This window comes from Oncorhynchus clarkii, chromosome 16, assembly GCF_045791955.1.
Source record: "Oncorhynchus clarkii lewisi isolate Uvic-CL-2024 chromosome 16, UVic_Ocla_1.0, whole genome shotgun sequence".
NCBI lineage: Eukaryota > Metazoa > Chordata > Actinopteri > Salmoniformes > Salmonidae > Oncorhynchus > Oncorhynchus clarkii.
The window spans coordinates 63,110,393-63,125,654 of NC_092162.1; the positions used below are offsets into that span (position 1 = coordinate 63,110,393).

Consider the following 15,262-nt stretch of genomic DNA (forward strand, 5'->3'; position numbering starts at 1 on the left):
TGTGTGCTCGGGAACGCACTGGTAGAGAGCTTCTCTTTCATGGTCTGGCAGCTGGGAAAGTGGCTCAAATTTTCTTTCCGCATCTGCGTCTCCCACAGAGTCAGTTTGGTTTTAAATGCCTTCACTGTACTGTACATATCAGAGATGACACGATCCCGACCCTGCAGCTGCAAGTTTATTGCATTCAGATGACTCGTAATGTCACACAGAAAAGCCATTTCACACAGAAACATTTCGTCTCGGAGTTGTGTTGTGTCTTTCCCTTTGCTGTCCAAGAACAGACAAATCTCCTCACGAAGCTCGAAACATCTTTGAAGCACCTTTCCCTGGCTTAGCCATCGCACCTCTGTGTGATAAGGCAAATCACCATGCTCCGTTTCTAACTCCGTCAGAAATGCCTTGAACTGGCGGTGATTCAAACCTTTGGCTCTGATAAAGTTAACTGTGCGCGTGATGATGCTCATTACATGCTCCATTTTCAAGGCTTTACCGCACAACGCTTCCTGGTGTATGATACAATGATAAGCTGTCAGCTCACCTGTCGCGTTTTCCTCTTGCATCTTTTCCCGTATCTTCGCCACCAGTCCGCTCCTGTGTCCACACATCGCAGGTGCTCCGTCGGTTGTCAAACCCACGAGTTTTTCCCAAGGCAGCTCCATCTCATTTACACATCTTGACACCTCTTCATACAAATCATGCCCCGTAGTTGTGCCATGCATAGGACGTAAAGCCAAAAACTCCTCTGTCACGCTTAGGTTGGAGTCCACTCCGCGGATGAAAATTGACAACTGGGCAATGTCAGAAATGTCGGTGCTCTCATCCACAGCCAAGGAATATGCAATAAAATCTTTTCCCTTTTTCACAAGCTGCTCTTTTAGATTGATGGACAACTGGTCTACTCTCTCGGCAATGGTGTTTCTGCTCAGACTCACATTTAAAAAGAGTTGCCTTTTTTCTGGGCAAACTTCGTCACAAACTTTAATCATGCAGTTTTTGATGAAATCCCCCTCCGTAAATGGCCGGGCTGATTTAGCGATCTCTTCTGCCAAAATAAAACTGGCCTTGACAGTTGCGTCCGCGTGTGTGTCCGCGTGTTTCGTTTCATAATGTCGTCTCAGATTATACTCTTTCAGTACCGCCACACTTTCTCCACACAGAAGACACACAGGTTTTCCAGCTACCTTCGTGAACATATACTCCGACTCCCACCTTGTTTGAAACCCCCGGTTCTCAGTATCCACCTTCCGTTTTGCCATTTTTGATGGGTATCTGAAAGTTAATTTTACTGTGATGCTGACGACTGCTGTGCCAATAAATATTGAAATGAAGCAGCCTACTGCTCGGTGCGTCACCTTTGCATTGTGGGAAATGTAGTATTGGTGCGTGTAAAAGATCTGCGGGCTGCCGGCTTGCTGCGGGCCGGTTCTAATAATAAATCAAGATCATCCCAGGGGCCGTAAAAAACCTTCTTGCGGGCCGGATGTGGCCCGCGGGCCTTGACTCTGACATATGTGCCCTACAGGCTGAGGGCTGCTCTGTTCCCCTACAGGATGAGGGCTGCTCTGTTCCCCTACAGGCTGAGGGCTGCTCTGTTCCCCTACAGGCTGAGGGCTGCTCTGTTCCCCTACAGGCTGAGGGCTGCTCTGTTCCCCTACAGGCTGAGGGCTGCTCTGTTCCCCTACAGGCTGAGGGCTGCCCTGTTCCCCTACAGGCTGAGAGCTGCTCTGTTCCCCTATAGGCTGAGAGCTGCTCTGTTCCCCTACAGGCTGAGAGCTGCTCTGTTCCCCTACAGGCTGAGAGCTGCTCTGTTCCCCTACAGGCTGAGAGCTGCTCTGTTCCCCTACAGGCTGAGGGCTGCTCTGTTCCCCTACAGGCTGAGGGCTGCTCTGTTCCCCTACAGGCTGAGGGCTGCTCTGTTCCCCTACAGGCTGAGGGCTGCTCTGTTCCCCTACAGGCTGAGGGCTGCTATGTTCCCCTACAGGCTGAGGGCTGCTCTGTTCCCCTACAGGCTGAGGGCTGCTCTGTTCCCCTACAGGCTGAGGGCTGCTCTGTTCCCCTACAGGCTGAGGACTCCTCTGTTCCCCTACAGGCTGAGAGCTGCTCTTTTCCCCTACAGGCTGAGGACTCCTCTGTTCCCCTACAGGCTGAGAGCTGCTCTTTTCCACTACTGGTTGAGTAGCTCTGCAGATAAAAGTTGTCATCTTGAAATCTCATCATTAATTAAATTAAGGGAGGTATTTCTGGAGCCAGGTGAGTTGGAAGACTGGGAAGGAGGAATTATTTATGGAAAGGTTTGGGCTTCCAGTGTACTATGGAATGGTCCTGTCATTGTTCATTTGGATCATAGGCATCCCAGACACACGAAGGCTGTGTTTACACAGGAATCCCATTCTGGTCTTTTGACCAATCAGATCAGATCTTTTGCCAAACATTGGGCAAAATATCAGAATTGGGCTGCCACGTAAACTAAGCCTAAGATGCCTGCTCCCAGCTCCTACTAGAAAGAAAACACAGATCAGCAAAGAAACCTCAAAGAATGTGACTTAAAATTGTCCCACAATTTCTACCACACACCAACACACACACTAAACATAAAGATGATCACACACACACACACACTTGCGCAAATATTCGTACCCCTGCCCACCCTCACAAATAAAAAACCGTACCCCTGCCCACCCACACACACAAATAACCGTACCCCTGCCCACCCACACACACAAATAACCGTACCCCTGCCCACCCACACCCATAAATAACCGTACCCCTGCCCACCCACACCCATAAATAACCGAACCCCTGCCCACCCACACAAATGAACATTGTCCTACTCACCACTCAATAACGTCCCTATAATGTAATCAGTGATGACCTTGGCACTAACGAGGTGGTGTAGACCATGCAGCTGGTTGCCCTGTGGTCAGACCGGGGAAGGTTGTAGGGAGGATTAAGTTGAGAAACATCATGCTTGCAATGTGGTCCCATATATTTTGGCCATGGTCATGATATAGCTTTATCATGTGACTACCTGACCGTGGTTATAATACTGTTCGGCCGTGGTACAGTCATAGCAACAACACATAGTAGTGGTGCAGTCATAGCAACAACACATGGTAGTGGTGCAGTCATAGCAACAACACATGGTAGTGGTGCATTCATAGCAACATAACATGGTAGTGGTGCAGTCATAGCAACAACACATGGTAGTGGTGCAGTCATAGCAACAACACATGGTAAGGGGTGCAGTCATAGCAACAACACATGGTAGTGGTGCAGTCATAGCAACAACACATGGTAGTGGTGCAGTCATAGCAACAACACATGGTAGTGGTGCATTCATAGCAACATAACATGGTAGTGGTGCAGTCATAGCAACAACACATGGTAGTGGTGCAGTCATAGCAACAACACATGGTAGTGGTGCAGTCATAGCAACAACACATGGTAGTGGTGCAGTCATAGCAACAACACATGGTAGTGGTGCAGTCATAGCAACAACACATGGTAGTGGTGCATTCATAGCAACATAACATGGTAGTGGTGCAGTCATAGCAACAACACATGGTCGTTTTGCAGTATTGGTCAGGTCATGTCCTGTGAGTTTGGCCACTCAGGGGTAATATTTTCGTTTGGCAAGTCATCACATAGGATATGTTGCAGATTCAGGTGAAGGAAAGATAATCACTTTAAACTATTGCCATGCCTCCAGAGTATCCCTGTCCTGTCCCAGTTCTACCTAGACTACAGCTATGTCACGGTAACTCTCCATTAAGTGAAATGTCACAGACTGATTCAGAAGGTCTTTGTTGGAAGATGTCAGGTTCACTGCAATTACAGCCTGGCCAGACACTGAGGAGAGGAGCACTCACTGTCTCCATCTGCTGAAAGAAACTGTTCATATGAGAGAGAGAGAGAGAGAGAGAGAGAGAGAGAGAGAGAGAGAGAGAGAGAGAGAGAGAGAGAGAGAGAGAGGTGGGAACAGAGAGGGTGAGGTAGAGAGAAATTGCAAGTGAGAAAAGAGCGAGAGTGAAGAGAAGACAGAGAAGGAGGACGACAAGAAGAGAGAGAGAGAAAGAGAGAGAAAATAGGATATGCTAATCCCTTTGATGATGGTATTTCCCTTCTGACGTGATCCATGGTTAATTCTACTCCTTCAGAGTGGGGGTCTGTGACAGGTCTTGACAGCACTACTAACCCCCTCTATTCCCCCTCCCTCCCCTTTCCCTTCATCTCTCTCCTTTCTCTTTTCTCCATCTCTATCCCTCCATTCTCCACCCCTAGTCTACCACCATCTTCTCCAACTCACTCTCATTCTCACCCTCTCTCATCTTCCATTATTCTATATCAACCTCTCTATGTCGCTTTCTTCCCCACATCTCACTCTATCCTTCCCACCTTCCTCTCTATCCATTATCTTGATCACCTGTTCTCTCAGCCATCTCTCACCATTCTCTATCACTATCTTCTCTTATCTATCCTCTCTATTCTCCTCTTGGTCAATATGTTTCAGAGTACATACAGTACAGTACACTGAGGTCGAGGGAAAAGTAGGTGGCATGGATTTGCTCCAAATACCTCCTATATGTTTCATTACAGTTCTTCATGGCCCAATGTAAGGCCACGGTGAAGTTGGTCATCAGGTAATCTGATCCTAGATCTGCTGTCGGCAGCTTAACAACTATCACAGGTTTAGATCACTCCAGATTATTATTATCCAACCTAGGGACCTTTTTTATCCATGTAGAGGGAAGATACAGGAGGCGGTGCACATGTTGACCTTTGGAACAGAGACCATTGAAAGAGAAAACAAGCCTGAGGGATGAAATTAAACCTTTCAGAGAAAGTGTAGCTCCCCTTTGGCTCTATCCACCCCTTATAACTATGGCATCTGCCAAGAGGTCTGTAATTTTATAGCACAGGACGTAGTGCTCTTGAGCTGGAACCTCAGGGTCACTGTTTAGAGACCCAATATAGTTGCTCTATACTCCAATAGCAACAAGGAGCTGAACACCACTACAAACTACACTGAGTATATCAAACATTAAGAACACCTTCCAAATATTGAGTTGCCCACAGAACAGCCTCAATTCGTCAGGGCATGGACTCTACAAGATGTCAGCATTGAAGGTCCCCAAGAACACAGAGGCCTCCATTATTCTTAAATGGAAGAAATTAGGAACCACCAACACTCTTCCTAGAGATGGCCGGCTGGCCAAACTGAGCAATCGGGGGAGAAGGGCCTTGGTCAGGGAGGTGACCAAGAACACAATGGTCATTGACAAAGCTCAAGAGTTCCTCTGTGGAGATGGGAGAACCTTCCAGAAGAACAACCATCTCTGTAGCACTCCACCAATCAGGCCTTTATGGTAAAGGTGCCAGACAGAAGCCACTCCTCAGTAAAAAGCAAATGAGTTTGGAGTTTGCCAAAAGGCACCTTAAGGAGTCTCAGACCATGAGAAACAAGATTCTCTGGTCTGATGAAACCAAGATTGAACTCTTTGGCCTGAATGGCAAGCGTTGCGTCTGGAGGAAACAAAGCACCATCCCTACGGGGAAGCATGGTGGTGGCAGCATCATGCTGTCGGGATATTTTTCAGCGGCAGGAATGGGAGACTAGTCAGAATCGAGGGAAAGATGAACAGAGCAAAGTACAGAGAGATCCTTGATGAAAACCTTCTCCAAAGCACTCAGGACTTCAGACTGGGGCGAAGGTTCACCTTCCAACAGGATATCGATCCTAAGCACACAGCCAAGACAATGCAGAACGTTTTTTTTTTGATTAACACTTTTTTGTTTACTACATGATTCCATATGTGTTATTTCATAGTTTTGATGTCTTCACTATTATTCTACAATGTAGAACATAATAACAATAAAGAAAAACCCTTGTATGAGTAGGTGTGTCCAAACTTTATGTAAAAAAAAAAAATAATGCATTTGCAAACATTTTGAATAACCTGTTTTTGATTTGTCATTATGGGATATTGTGTGTAGATTAATGAGGGGAAAAAAACTATTTTAATCAATTTTCAAATAGGGCTGTAACATAACAAAATTTAGAAAAAGTCAACGGGTCTGAATTCTTTCTGAATGCACTGTCCATACAGGTATATTCCAATTAAATTTGACACTAGAAGGAACTATTTGTTGGGTCATGGGTCACTGATCACACGTACAGTATATAGGCACACAGGTGACCAGGAAGTGGGAATGCACAGGTATGGAGAGAATACAGTCAGATAGGAAGAGGCGAAGCAAGATGGTTTATGGTGCCCAAAATCTGTCCACAAAAATAAGACCACAAAGTGAGGAATTTTTGTATGGAGGTCAATGTCGAATTTGGTCAACAAAAAAATTGAATTGTTAATTGGTCCGTGAGGCTTATTTGATCGAATTGAATTGTCATAATGGCTAGGTTGTCACGAATGCACTAATATAAGTGGACGCACAAGGCGTTTTTGCAACTTAAAAAAAAAAACGTTATATCGGAGTTGCTGTGCGCACACGTATCAGCCTTCTCATTGGCTAGAATGGTCCCACGTGATATCGCCTCCACCCGCCTGCCTTCCGTGTTTGAGGACATGTATTTCCATTGTTAGAGCGGTCACTCGACTATCTTGTCAATATAATAGATCATCTTTGATACAGTTCTTAATGTGCTCAAGATTTACACCTTGGAATTATGATAGGCGCCTATGGTAACTACATTTGCCTGCATTGCATTCTTTATGTTTTATCTTTGCTGCTAATAAATGGGCAAAAAAAGACCCAACCGACATTTGCAATCCCACCTATGCTGGAGTGCTATCAGGAACTTTTGGCTAGGTTAGCAACTACATACTAGCCTGTACCCCAGAGTAAAGGCACTCTAAAAAAATACTCAGTTGAGATTTACCAGAAAAACAAGAAATTCACCCTTAGTTAAAAAACAACTGCTAGTGATTTATTTTATTTATTTATTTTATATCCAGGAAGGAGGTAAATCGCTGTCTGAAATGCACTTTCGTGTGTGACTGCGTTACCTGGGGGAGATGGGAATTGCTGCTCTGACTTGGTTGACTTGACAATCCATTCTCCACGCCGCACGCCCTCTCTGCCGCGAGATAAGAACAGAGAGAGAGATAGAAATACTTTTTGTTGCTTTGTTTTAATAACTCCAAGGTCTTAACACCGGGACTCGTGAAATATTTCACACTGTAGAGACTGTATTTTCCACGTTGGTTCAAGGTAATTTCATTGAAATGACGTGGAAATAACATCGATTCAAAACGTGTGTTTGATGGCTAGAGGTGCGTTTTATACTGAATAGAAATATAACACAACATGTAAAGTGTTGCTCCCATGTTTCATGAGCTGAAATAAAAGATCCCAGAAATGTTCCTTATGCACAAAAAGCTTATTTCTCTCAAATGTTGTGCGCATATGTGTTTACATCCCTGTTAGTGAGCATTTCTGGTATGGGCAGGCATAAGCAACGGACAATGAACACAAATGCATCTGAATGCACAGAGCTACCGTGACGAGATCCTGAGGCCCATTGTTGTGCCATTCATCCGCCGCCATCACCTCATGTTTCAGCATGATGATGCACGGCTACATGTCGCAAGGATCCGTACACAATTTGGCTGAAAATGTACCCGTTTTTCCAAGGCGAGTATACCCACCAGACATGTCACCCATTGAGCATGTTTGGAATGCTCTGGATCAACATGTACGACAGTGTTCCAGTAACAGCCAATATCCAGCAACTTCACTTAGCCATTGAAGAGGAGTGGGACAACATTCTACAGGCCACTATCAACAGCCTGATCAGCTCTATACGAAGGAGATGTGTCGCGTTGCATGAGGCAAATTACGGTCACACCAGATACTGACTGGTTTTCTGATCCACGCCATTACTTTTTTTAAAGGTATCTATGGCCAACCAATGCATATCTGTATTCCCAGTCATCTAAAATCCATAGATTAGGGCCTAATTAATTTGATTTCAATTGATTTGGTTTTCTTATGTGACCCGTAAGTCAGTCAAATCTTTGGAATTGTTGCATGTTGCGTTTATATTTGTGTTCAGTGTGTTAAGTAGCCTTTTGGTATTTGGCGTATTGATTGGACTGAACATTGACATAGCATATGCTACCATGTGCATTGGTAGTGTGCATGTCCAATTACAATGTTTTAGGGATGCTAAATCAGATCAGGCCTATGCATGTTATATTCATTAGGACACATGATTTCAAATGATTATATGATTGGAGCATTTGTATCAATTATTATAGGCCTATATTGAATTTGTAGCCTAACATTAGGGTCAGTAAAGATGTAGTTGTTATGAGGTCTGGAAAAATGTCTCAGAGATGCCTAGGGATGCTTTTCCACCCAATATATATTTCCGGTGTTCGTTACCTCTGATCCTATTCCCTATGCATTGCTTTTCTGAGGAATTCCAACACAAGCAGAACATTAATAATTGCTCCACGCATCCGCTCTGTCCTTATTGATTTTCTACAGCTGTGTATTTCCTCCTCTGTACACACCCAGCATGCCCACATTAGCCGGAGCAATGTCTGCCCGCCTCATGGGCCTATACAGGACCCTCTAGAGAAGTTATCTGTCCAATGACCAGTGCTACTGTAACAGGCTGGTCTCATAGACTAGACGTGACATAGTAAACGTAAATCCGGGTCACTGAAATTATACTGAACAAAAATATAAAGCAACATGTTCCCATGTTTCATGAGATGAAATAAAAGATCCCAGAAATATTTGAAAAGCACAAAAAAACGTATTTCTCACATCCGGATTTGTCACCTGCGGGATCGTCTGAGACCAGTCACCTGGACAGCTGATGCAACTGTGGGTTTCACAACCAAAGAATTTCTGCACAAACAGTCAGAAATTATCTCAGGGATGCTCATCTGCGTGCTCGTCATCTTCACTGTAGTTTGGCATTGTAACTGACCTCAGTGGGAAAATGCTCACCTTCAATGGCCACTGGCATGCTGGAGAAGTGTGCTCTTCACGGATGAATCCCAGTTTCAACTGTACGTTGTGAACAGAGCGCCTCATGGTGGCGGTGGGGTTATGGTATGGACAGGCATTTCCAGCAACTTCGCACAGCCATTGAAGAGTAGTTTTGACAACATTCCACAGGCCACAATCAACAGCCTGATCAACTCTATGTGAAGGAGATGTGTTGTGCTGCATGATGCAAATGGTGGTCACACCAGATACTGACTAGTTTTCAGATCCATGCCCCTACGGTTTATTAAGGTATCTGTGACCAACAGAAAATCCATAGATTAGAGCCTAATGAATTTATTCAAATAGACTGATTTCCTTATATGAACTGTAACTCAGTAAAATCTTTGAAGTTGTTGCAGGTTGCGTTCATATTTTTGTTCAGTGTAGTATGATGTGATGAGATTGATATGGTTACATAAGATAGAACGTCACTTAAGGCAAAAATGAAAATAGGGTGGTTGGTCGAGGTGTATGGGTAGGTGTATAAGGCGAACATTTAGCAACCCAAAGGTTGCGTGTTCAAATTTCATCGTGGACATCTTCAGTATTTTAGCTAATTAGCAACTTTGCAACTACTTACAAATGTTTTGCCGCTATGCAACTAATTAGCATGTTAGTAACATATCATACTTTTTGCAAATTTGGAACATATTGCATGTTATTGTAATTTGTAACATATCATATAAATTGTAATTTGTAACATATCATATGAATTGTAATTTGTAACATTTCATACGAATTGTAATTTGTAACATATCATATGAATTGTAATTTGTAACATATCATGCGCAATGGATGATGAACATCCACAAATTAACACATATGAAACATAACATATCAGACTAAATTGATTGTGTTGGATTTACATACAGAATAATACAAAATGCTCTGAGACCACATTGACTGTAACTGTGCAGTAGGCTACATGGCAAGAGGCTGGTGATGAGAGGACACTCAGAGTATAGACTCTATATGTTTACTGCATAATCAACAGAGCTCAAATAGGCCTCGGAGAAAGTCCACTGGATCTCTATGGATCTCAACATTTTCTCTCAGCCTCATGGCATAATGTGTAGAATAGCATGAGATTAGCTATGAAACTGCAAAATCTTCTCTCTGCCCGATGGCAGTAAGTGTAGAATTGCAGGAAGTTAGCTTTAAAAAGGCTTTTGCAGATCTTGCAGGGCACCGTGAAACTGCAGTACGCCACTGAGTGAGCCCAGTCCTTCAGGTTTGAGATGTGATGGCTGCCAGGCACCAAATTGAGCCTCTGGATTTGAGATCCATGTGGTGATGTTTCCTCTGGCTGTGTGTGAAACTTGATCTGTCAGCGGATTCGGTTCGCATGCGCTGTGCCCTCTCCCTTTCACTCGTGTCCGGCATGAGAGAGACTACAGTAGCCTGTATTTGACAAAAATCTGCGCTTCCAAATGGACATATTTCCAGCAACGTGCATTTAATCGTCCAGTTTCTAGACCGGAAAGAACCTGACAGACTCTCTCTCTCTTGTCAGGAAAGCTGTGTGTCTATCCATGCCCCTCTGCCATCTCTCTCTCTCTCTCTCTCTCTCTCTCTCTCGCTCTCTTGCTTTCTCTCTCTCTCTCTCTCTCTCTCTCCCTCCTGGCTTTCTTCAGCACTTTTGTACTAGTTCCTGCCTCAGTGAACCTGGCCCACAGAGCTGACTTGATCTGACATGAAAGCTGAAGAGGAGCTATTATAGCCCTGTATAATTGAGAACACTCAGAGAGAGAGAGAGAGAGAGAGAGAGAGGGGGAGAGCGAGAGCGAGAGAGAGTGAGAGGAGAGAGAGGTCAGAGAGAGAAGTGCACTACATGACAAAAAGTATGTGGACACCTGCTCATCTAACATCTCATTCCAAAATCATGGGCATTAATATGGAGTTGGTCCCCACATTGCTGCTATAACAACCTCCACTCTTCTGGGAAGGCTTTCCACTAGATGTTGGAACATTGCTGCGGGGACTTGCTGCCATTCAGCCACAACAGCATTAGTGAGGTCTAGCACTGATCTTGGGAAATTAGGCCTGGCTCACAGTCGGATATCAATTCATCCCTAAGGTGTTCGATGGGGTTGAGGTCAGGGCTCTGTGCAGACCAGTTAAGTTCTTCCACACCAATCTCGACAAACCATTTCTGTTTGGACCTCGCTTTGTGCAAGGGGGCATTGTCATACTCAAATAGGAAATGGCTTTCCCCAAACTGTTGCCACAAAGTTGGAAGCACAGGATCGTCTAGAATGTCACTCTATGCTGTAGTGTTAAGATTTCCCTTCACTGCCTTGTCCGAACCATGAAAAACAGCCTCAGACCATTATTCCTCCTCCACCAAATTGTACAGTTGGCACAATGCATTCGGGCAGGTACTCTAGCGTTCTCCTGGCATCCGCCAAACCCAGATTCGTCCAACAGACTGCCAGATGGTGATGCGTGATTCATCACTCCAGAGAACGCATTTTCACTGCTCTAGAGTCCAATGGCGTATTGTAATGTTTTTAAAATTGTATAACTGCCTTACTTTTTTGCCGAACCCCAGGAAGAGTAGCTGCTGCCTTGGAAGCAGCAAATGGGGATCCATAATAAACCCCAGGAAGAGTAGCTGCTGCCTTGGAAGCAGCAAATGGGGATCCATAATAAATACAAATACAAATGTGAGTGATCTTTATACCACCCTACCCGACGCTTGCTATTGTGCACGGTGATCTTATGGCTCGGCCATGGAAACCCATTTCATGATGTTCCCGACAGCTCTTGTGTTGCCGACAGCTCCAGAGGCAACACTTGGTAGTGAGTGTTGCAACCGAGGACAGACAATTTTTTACACGCAAAGCGCTTCAGCACTCGGTGGTCCCGTTCTGTGAGCTTGTGTGGCTTACCATTTTGTGGCTGAGCCGTTGTTGCTCCTATAAGTTTCCACTTCACAATAACAGCAGTTACAGTTGAAGGCGCAGCTATAGCAGGGTAGACAATTGACAAAATTACTTGTTGGAAAGGTGGCATCCTATGACAGTGCCAGGTTGAAAGTCACTGAGCTCTTCAGTCTGGCCATTCTGCTGCCAATGTTTGTCTATGGAGATTGAATGGCTGTGTGCTCGATTTTATACACCTGTCAGCAACGGGTGTGGCTGAAATAGCGGAATCCACTCATTTGAAGGGGTGTCCACATGCTTTTGTATATATAGTATATGTTGTCATTCGGGAACCACAGCAATAACAACATTCCCCTCAGTATCCTCGAAGAAACAGCATCCTCCTCAGTATCCTCGAAGAGAAGAGCCTCGGCACATCATTCAATAGGCGTCCTCCTCCCGCATCATTTTATGGTCCCCTTCAGTCTCTTCCCTCTCCGTAATCTTTTATTGTTTCTCTCTACTCCCCACTCCACTCTCTGGCTGCGGAAGGGCAGCTCGCGGTTGCAGTAGGTCACCGAGGCGGTTTAACAGACTTTGCTTACAGCGGGAGTCGACTCGAGCTCAATCGCGCAGCAGAGCCGTTACTGCCTGTTCAGTCGGCAGGAGAGAAATCGCTGCGCTCAGGACATCACACAGCAGCAAACCCAGAAAAGACCGACTCCGACAAAAACACTGTCGCGCCGTGTCCGCGTTATCACATCGGAGAGAATGGACACACTGAATTAAAACATTTACCATGATTTATTAAACCATTGATTGGATCAGTAATTTGGGTTATTTAAAGATTTTTGCTACTTGGCTCTCCGGGAGACGCAGACAGAGACGTAGCTGAAAGCCCCAACTCCTAGTGGGCACTGAGGGAGGAGTGTGAAGATGCCGGGGGATCTGAACTCGATGTGTTCTCGTGTGTGGAGTGTGTGTCTGCTCCTAGTGTGGATATGTCTTGGCACGAGGGTTGTCGGTGTGGTCGGGTCGCACCAAGGCAGCATCCCTCTCTCCGTGTGAGTATCCTACTGAAATAAATGTCAAACTGTCACAAAGCTGTCAATAACGGTCACTTTCACAATACAAATAGCAGCCTATAAAATACTTTTTTATTTTTAGTTGATCAAATTGTATTGTTATTATGTGTAATAATGGGTGAATATCTTTCATAGCTGTGTATTTCCAACCTCAGCAACAAAGTTTATTTGGTAGGCTTACGGTGGGCTACTGACTGAGGCACTTCGCGGGGGTCGGTCTGGTCCAGATAGGGATTCAGATGATATGCGACTCCAGTGGAAGTCGCACTCTGCACTCAAAATATATATATTAGTATTTTTAGTTTACAATATGTCAATATGTTATAAATTCAATTGTATTATACAGTGACAAGCTATTAATGAATTTAAACGTTTTTTAGAACCTAAAAATACAGTTTTTGTTAGTGATACCACCTGCTTTTTTAATTCTTACAAAAACTAGACTACATACCTTGTGCTTGATGCTGTCAAGTGTGCAATAAGCCTATTGTCATGCAAGACCAGAACATACTGTTCACCTCAGACGTGTTCTCACCTGGTGCTTTCCTCTGTCTACATTTAGTAGAAGCTTTTATCCAGAGCAACTTAAAGGAGCAATTAGGGTTAGGTGCCTTGCTCAAGGGTACATTGACAGATTTGTCACCTAGTTGACTCAGGGATTTGACCATTCGATTACTGGCCCAACGCTCTTACCCATCAGACTACCCGCTGCCCCTTGGATTGATAACAAACATTCTGTGGTTTTATTATTTATAGTACCTTCAGACAAGTTAGTATTGATCAATCAACATTTATCTTGTTGTGTTGAGCATTTCACAAATACATTTGTCACAAAGTGTATGTTTATAAAGAATCTGCAGTGCCTGCACAAAGTGACCTGGCCTGTAAACACCAAAGACCATGAAGTGCAAGCTGATTCACAGTAGCTTAAATACACTGTAGCTGTGTGTGTGTGTGCGTGTGTGCGCGCGTGTGTGTGTGTGCAGGTGTGCGCGTCCATTCCTGACCAGTGTGCTCTCCTGTCTGTGTTCTCCGTACAGGGTGAAGTTGTGGGCCTCAGCGTTCGGAGGAGAGATCAAGTCCATCTCAGCCAAGTACTCTGGTTCCCAGCTACTGCAGAAGGTAGGCTCTGCTCTGCTCTGGAGAATCTATCACGTCACAAACCTGTAATGTAGTCCACACAAAATTAAAAATATAATGTACACAAAAGAGGTCAGATATCATGAAATACAAAGGTATTTCTAAAAGCTGTACATTTAACAGAATATGGTAAAATATGTTTTACTGGGTAGTTCTGGGTCCACAGCCATACATGTTCTATAGACTGTCCATTCATTTCACATTTGATGACTATTCACTAGTTGTTGACGACAAAATACAATTAAAATTTTATCTGAAAATAACAATTTTATAACACCCCTGGCGCAGAAAATAATGTTGAAAAAAAACACTGCTTTGCAGTAATTCTGGAGATATTTTGTAAATATTTTCACTTTCAACCTCTTGCTAGCTCACACCTTGCACACACCCGATTATTTTGCTGATGATTTAATACGATAGATTAGAATATTTTCTATTAATCGACTGATTTATCTTGTTTTCAATCCATATTGTCGGATACAGATGTGAACTCCTATGTGAAGACCTATGTGAAGGCCTATGTGAAGGCCGACATAAAGGCTGATATATTGTACATGGTACATATTTGTGATGTTATCACTGTTTGATTCTGTGTATGTCTGGTGGACTGAAACATATGGCCTCTGTACAATCGTCAAGTCCTACGGTTAAAATAAGGTCTTTGAAGGAAGGAGAGGGAGAAGAGGGAAAATCGTTGTTAAACAACATTCCGTTTGTCAAAGGAGAATCTGTTAAAATGCAACTGGAACATTAAGGGGCAATCATGTAAAAGGCTTTTTTTTTTTTTTCGGAAACAGAGTGGCTTAAATGTGAGTTTCAACCCCTATAGAGAGTCGGCCACATATTTAAAAGCCTGTATGTGAGGTTTGTTAATGGGTGTTCTTTTCTCTAGTACTGTGTAGTGGAAGCAGTAGCAACACACACACAGAGGCACACACACACACACTTACAAGCACACTTAGCAAAACATTATCTTTTATTGCTAAGCAACAAAACGTTTCACACATCCCCCCCCCCCCCTGCAATCCACACCCCCTCCTCCACCACTCAAACGTTGTGGCATTGCTTTGCAGTGCGTAGTGGAATGCTAATTTGGTTAATATAGGGTTAATGGATGTGATAGCTAGCATAATACAGATGTTGCTAATGCAA

General features: G+C 44.1%; 1 protein-coding gene across 1 annotated transcript; it reads right to left on the bottom strand.

Annotated features, from left to right (window-relative positions):
- Positions 1-1,442: 1,442 nt before the first annotated feature.
- LOC139367365 (circumsporozoite protein-like) lies at positions 1,443-2,201 on the bottom strand. The gene has a single exon (XM_071105565.1). It carries the CDS (start codon positions 2,199-2,201, stop codon positions 1,443-1,445), a length of 759 nt encoding a protein of 252 aa, XP_070961666.1.
- Positions 2,202-15,262: the final 13,061 nt, after the last annotated feature.

Bases quoted from the DNA above. Each gene is read 5' to 3' on its own strand.
- LOC139367365 (XM_071105565.1), bottom strand. From the start codon at position 2,201: ATGACAACTTTTATCTGCAGAGCTACTCAACCAGTAGTGGAAAAGAGC.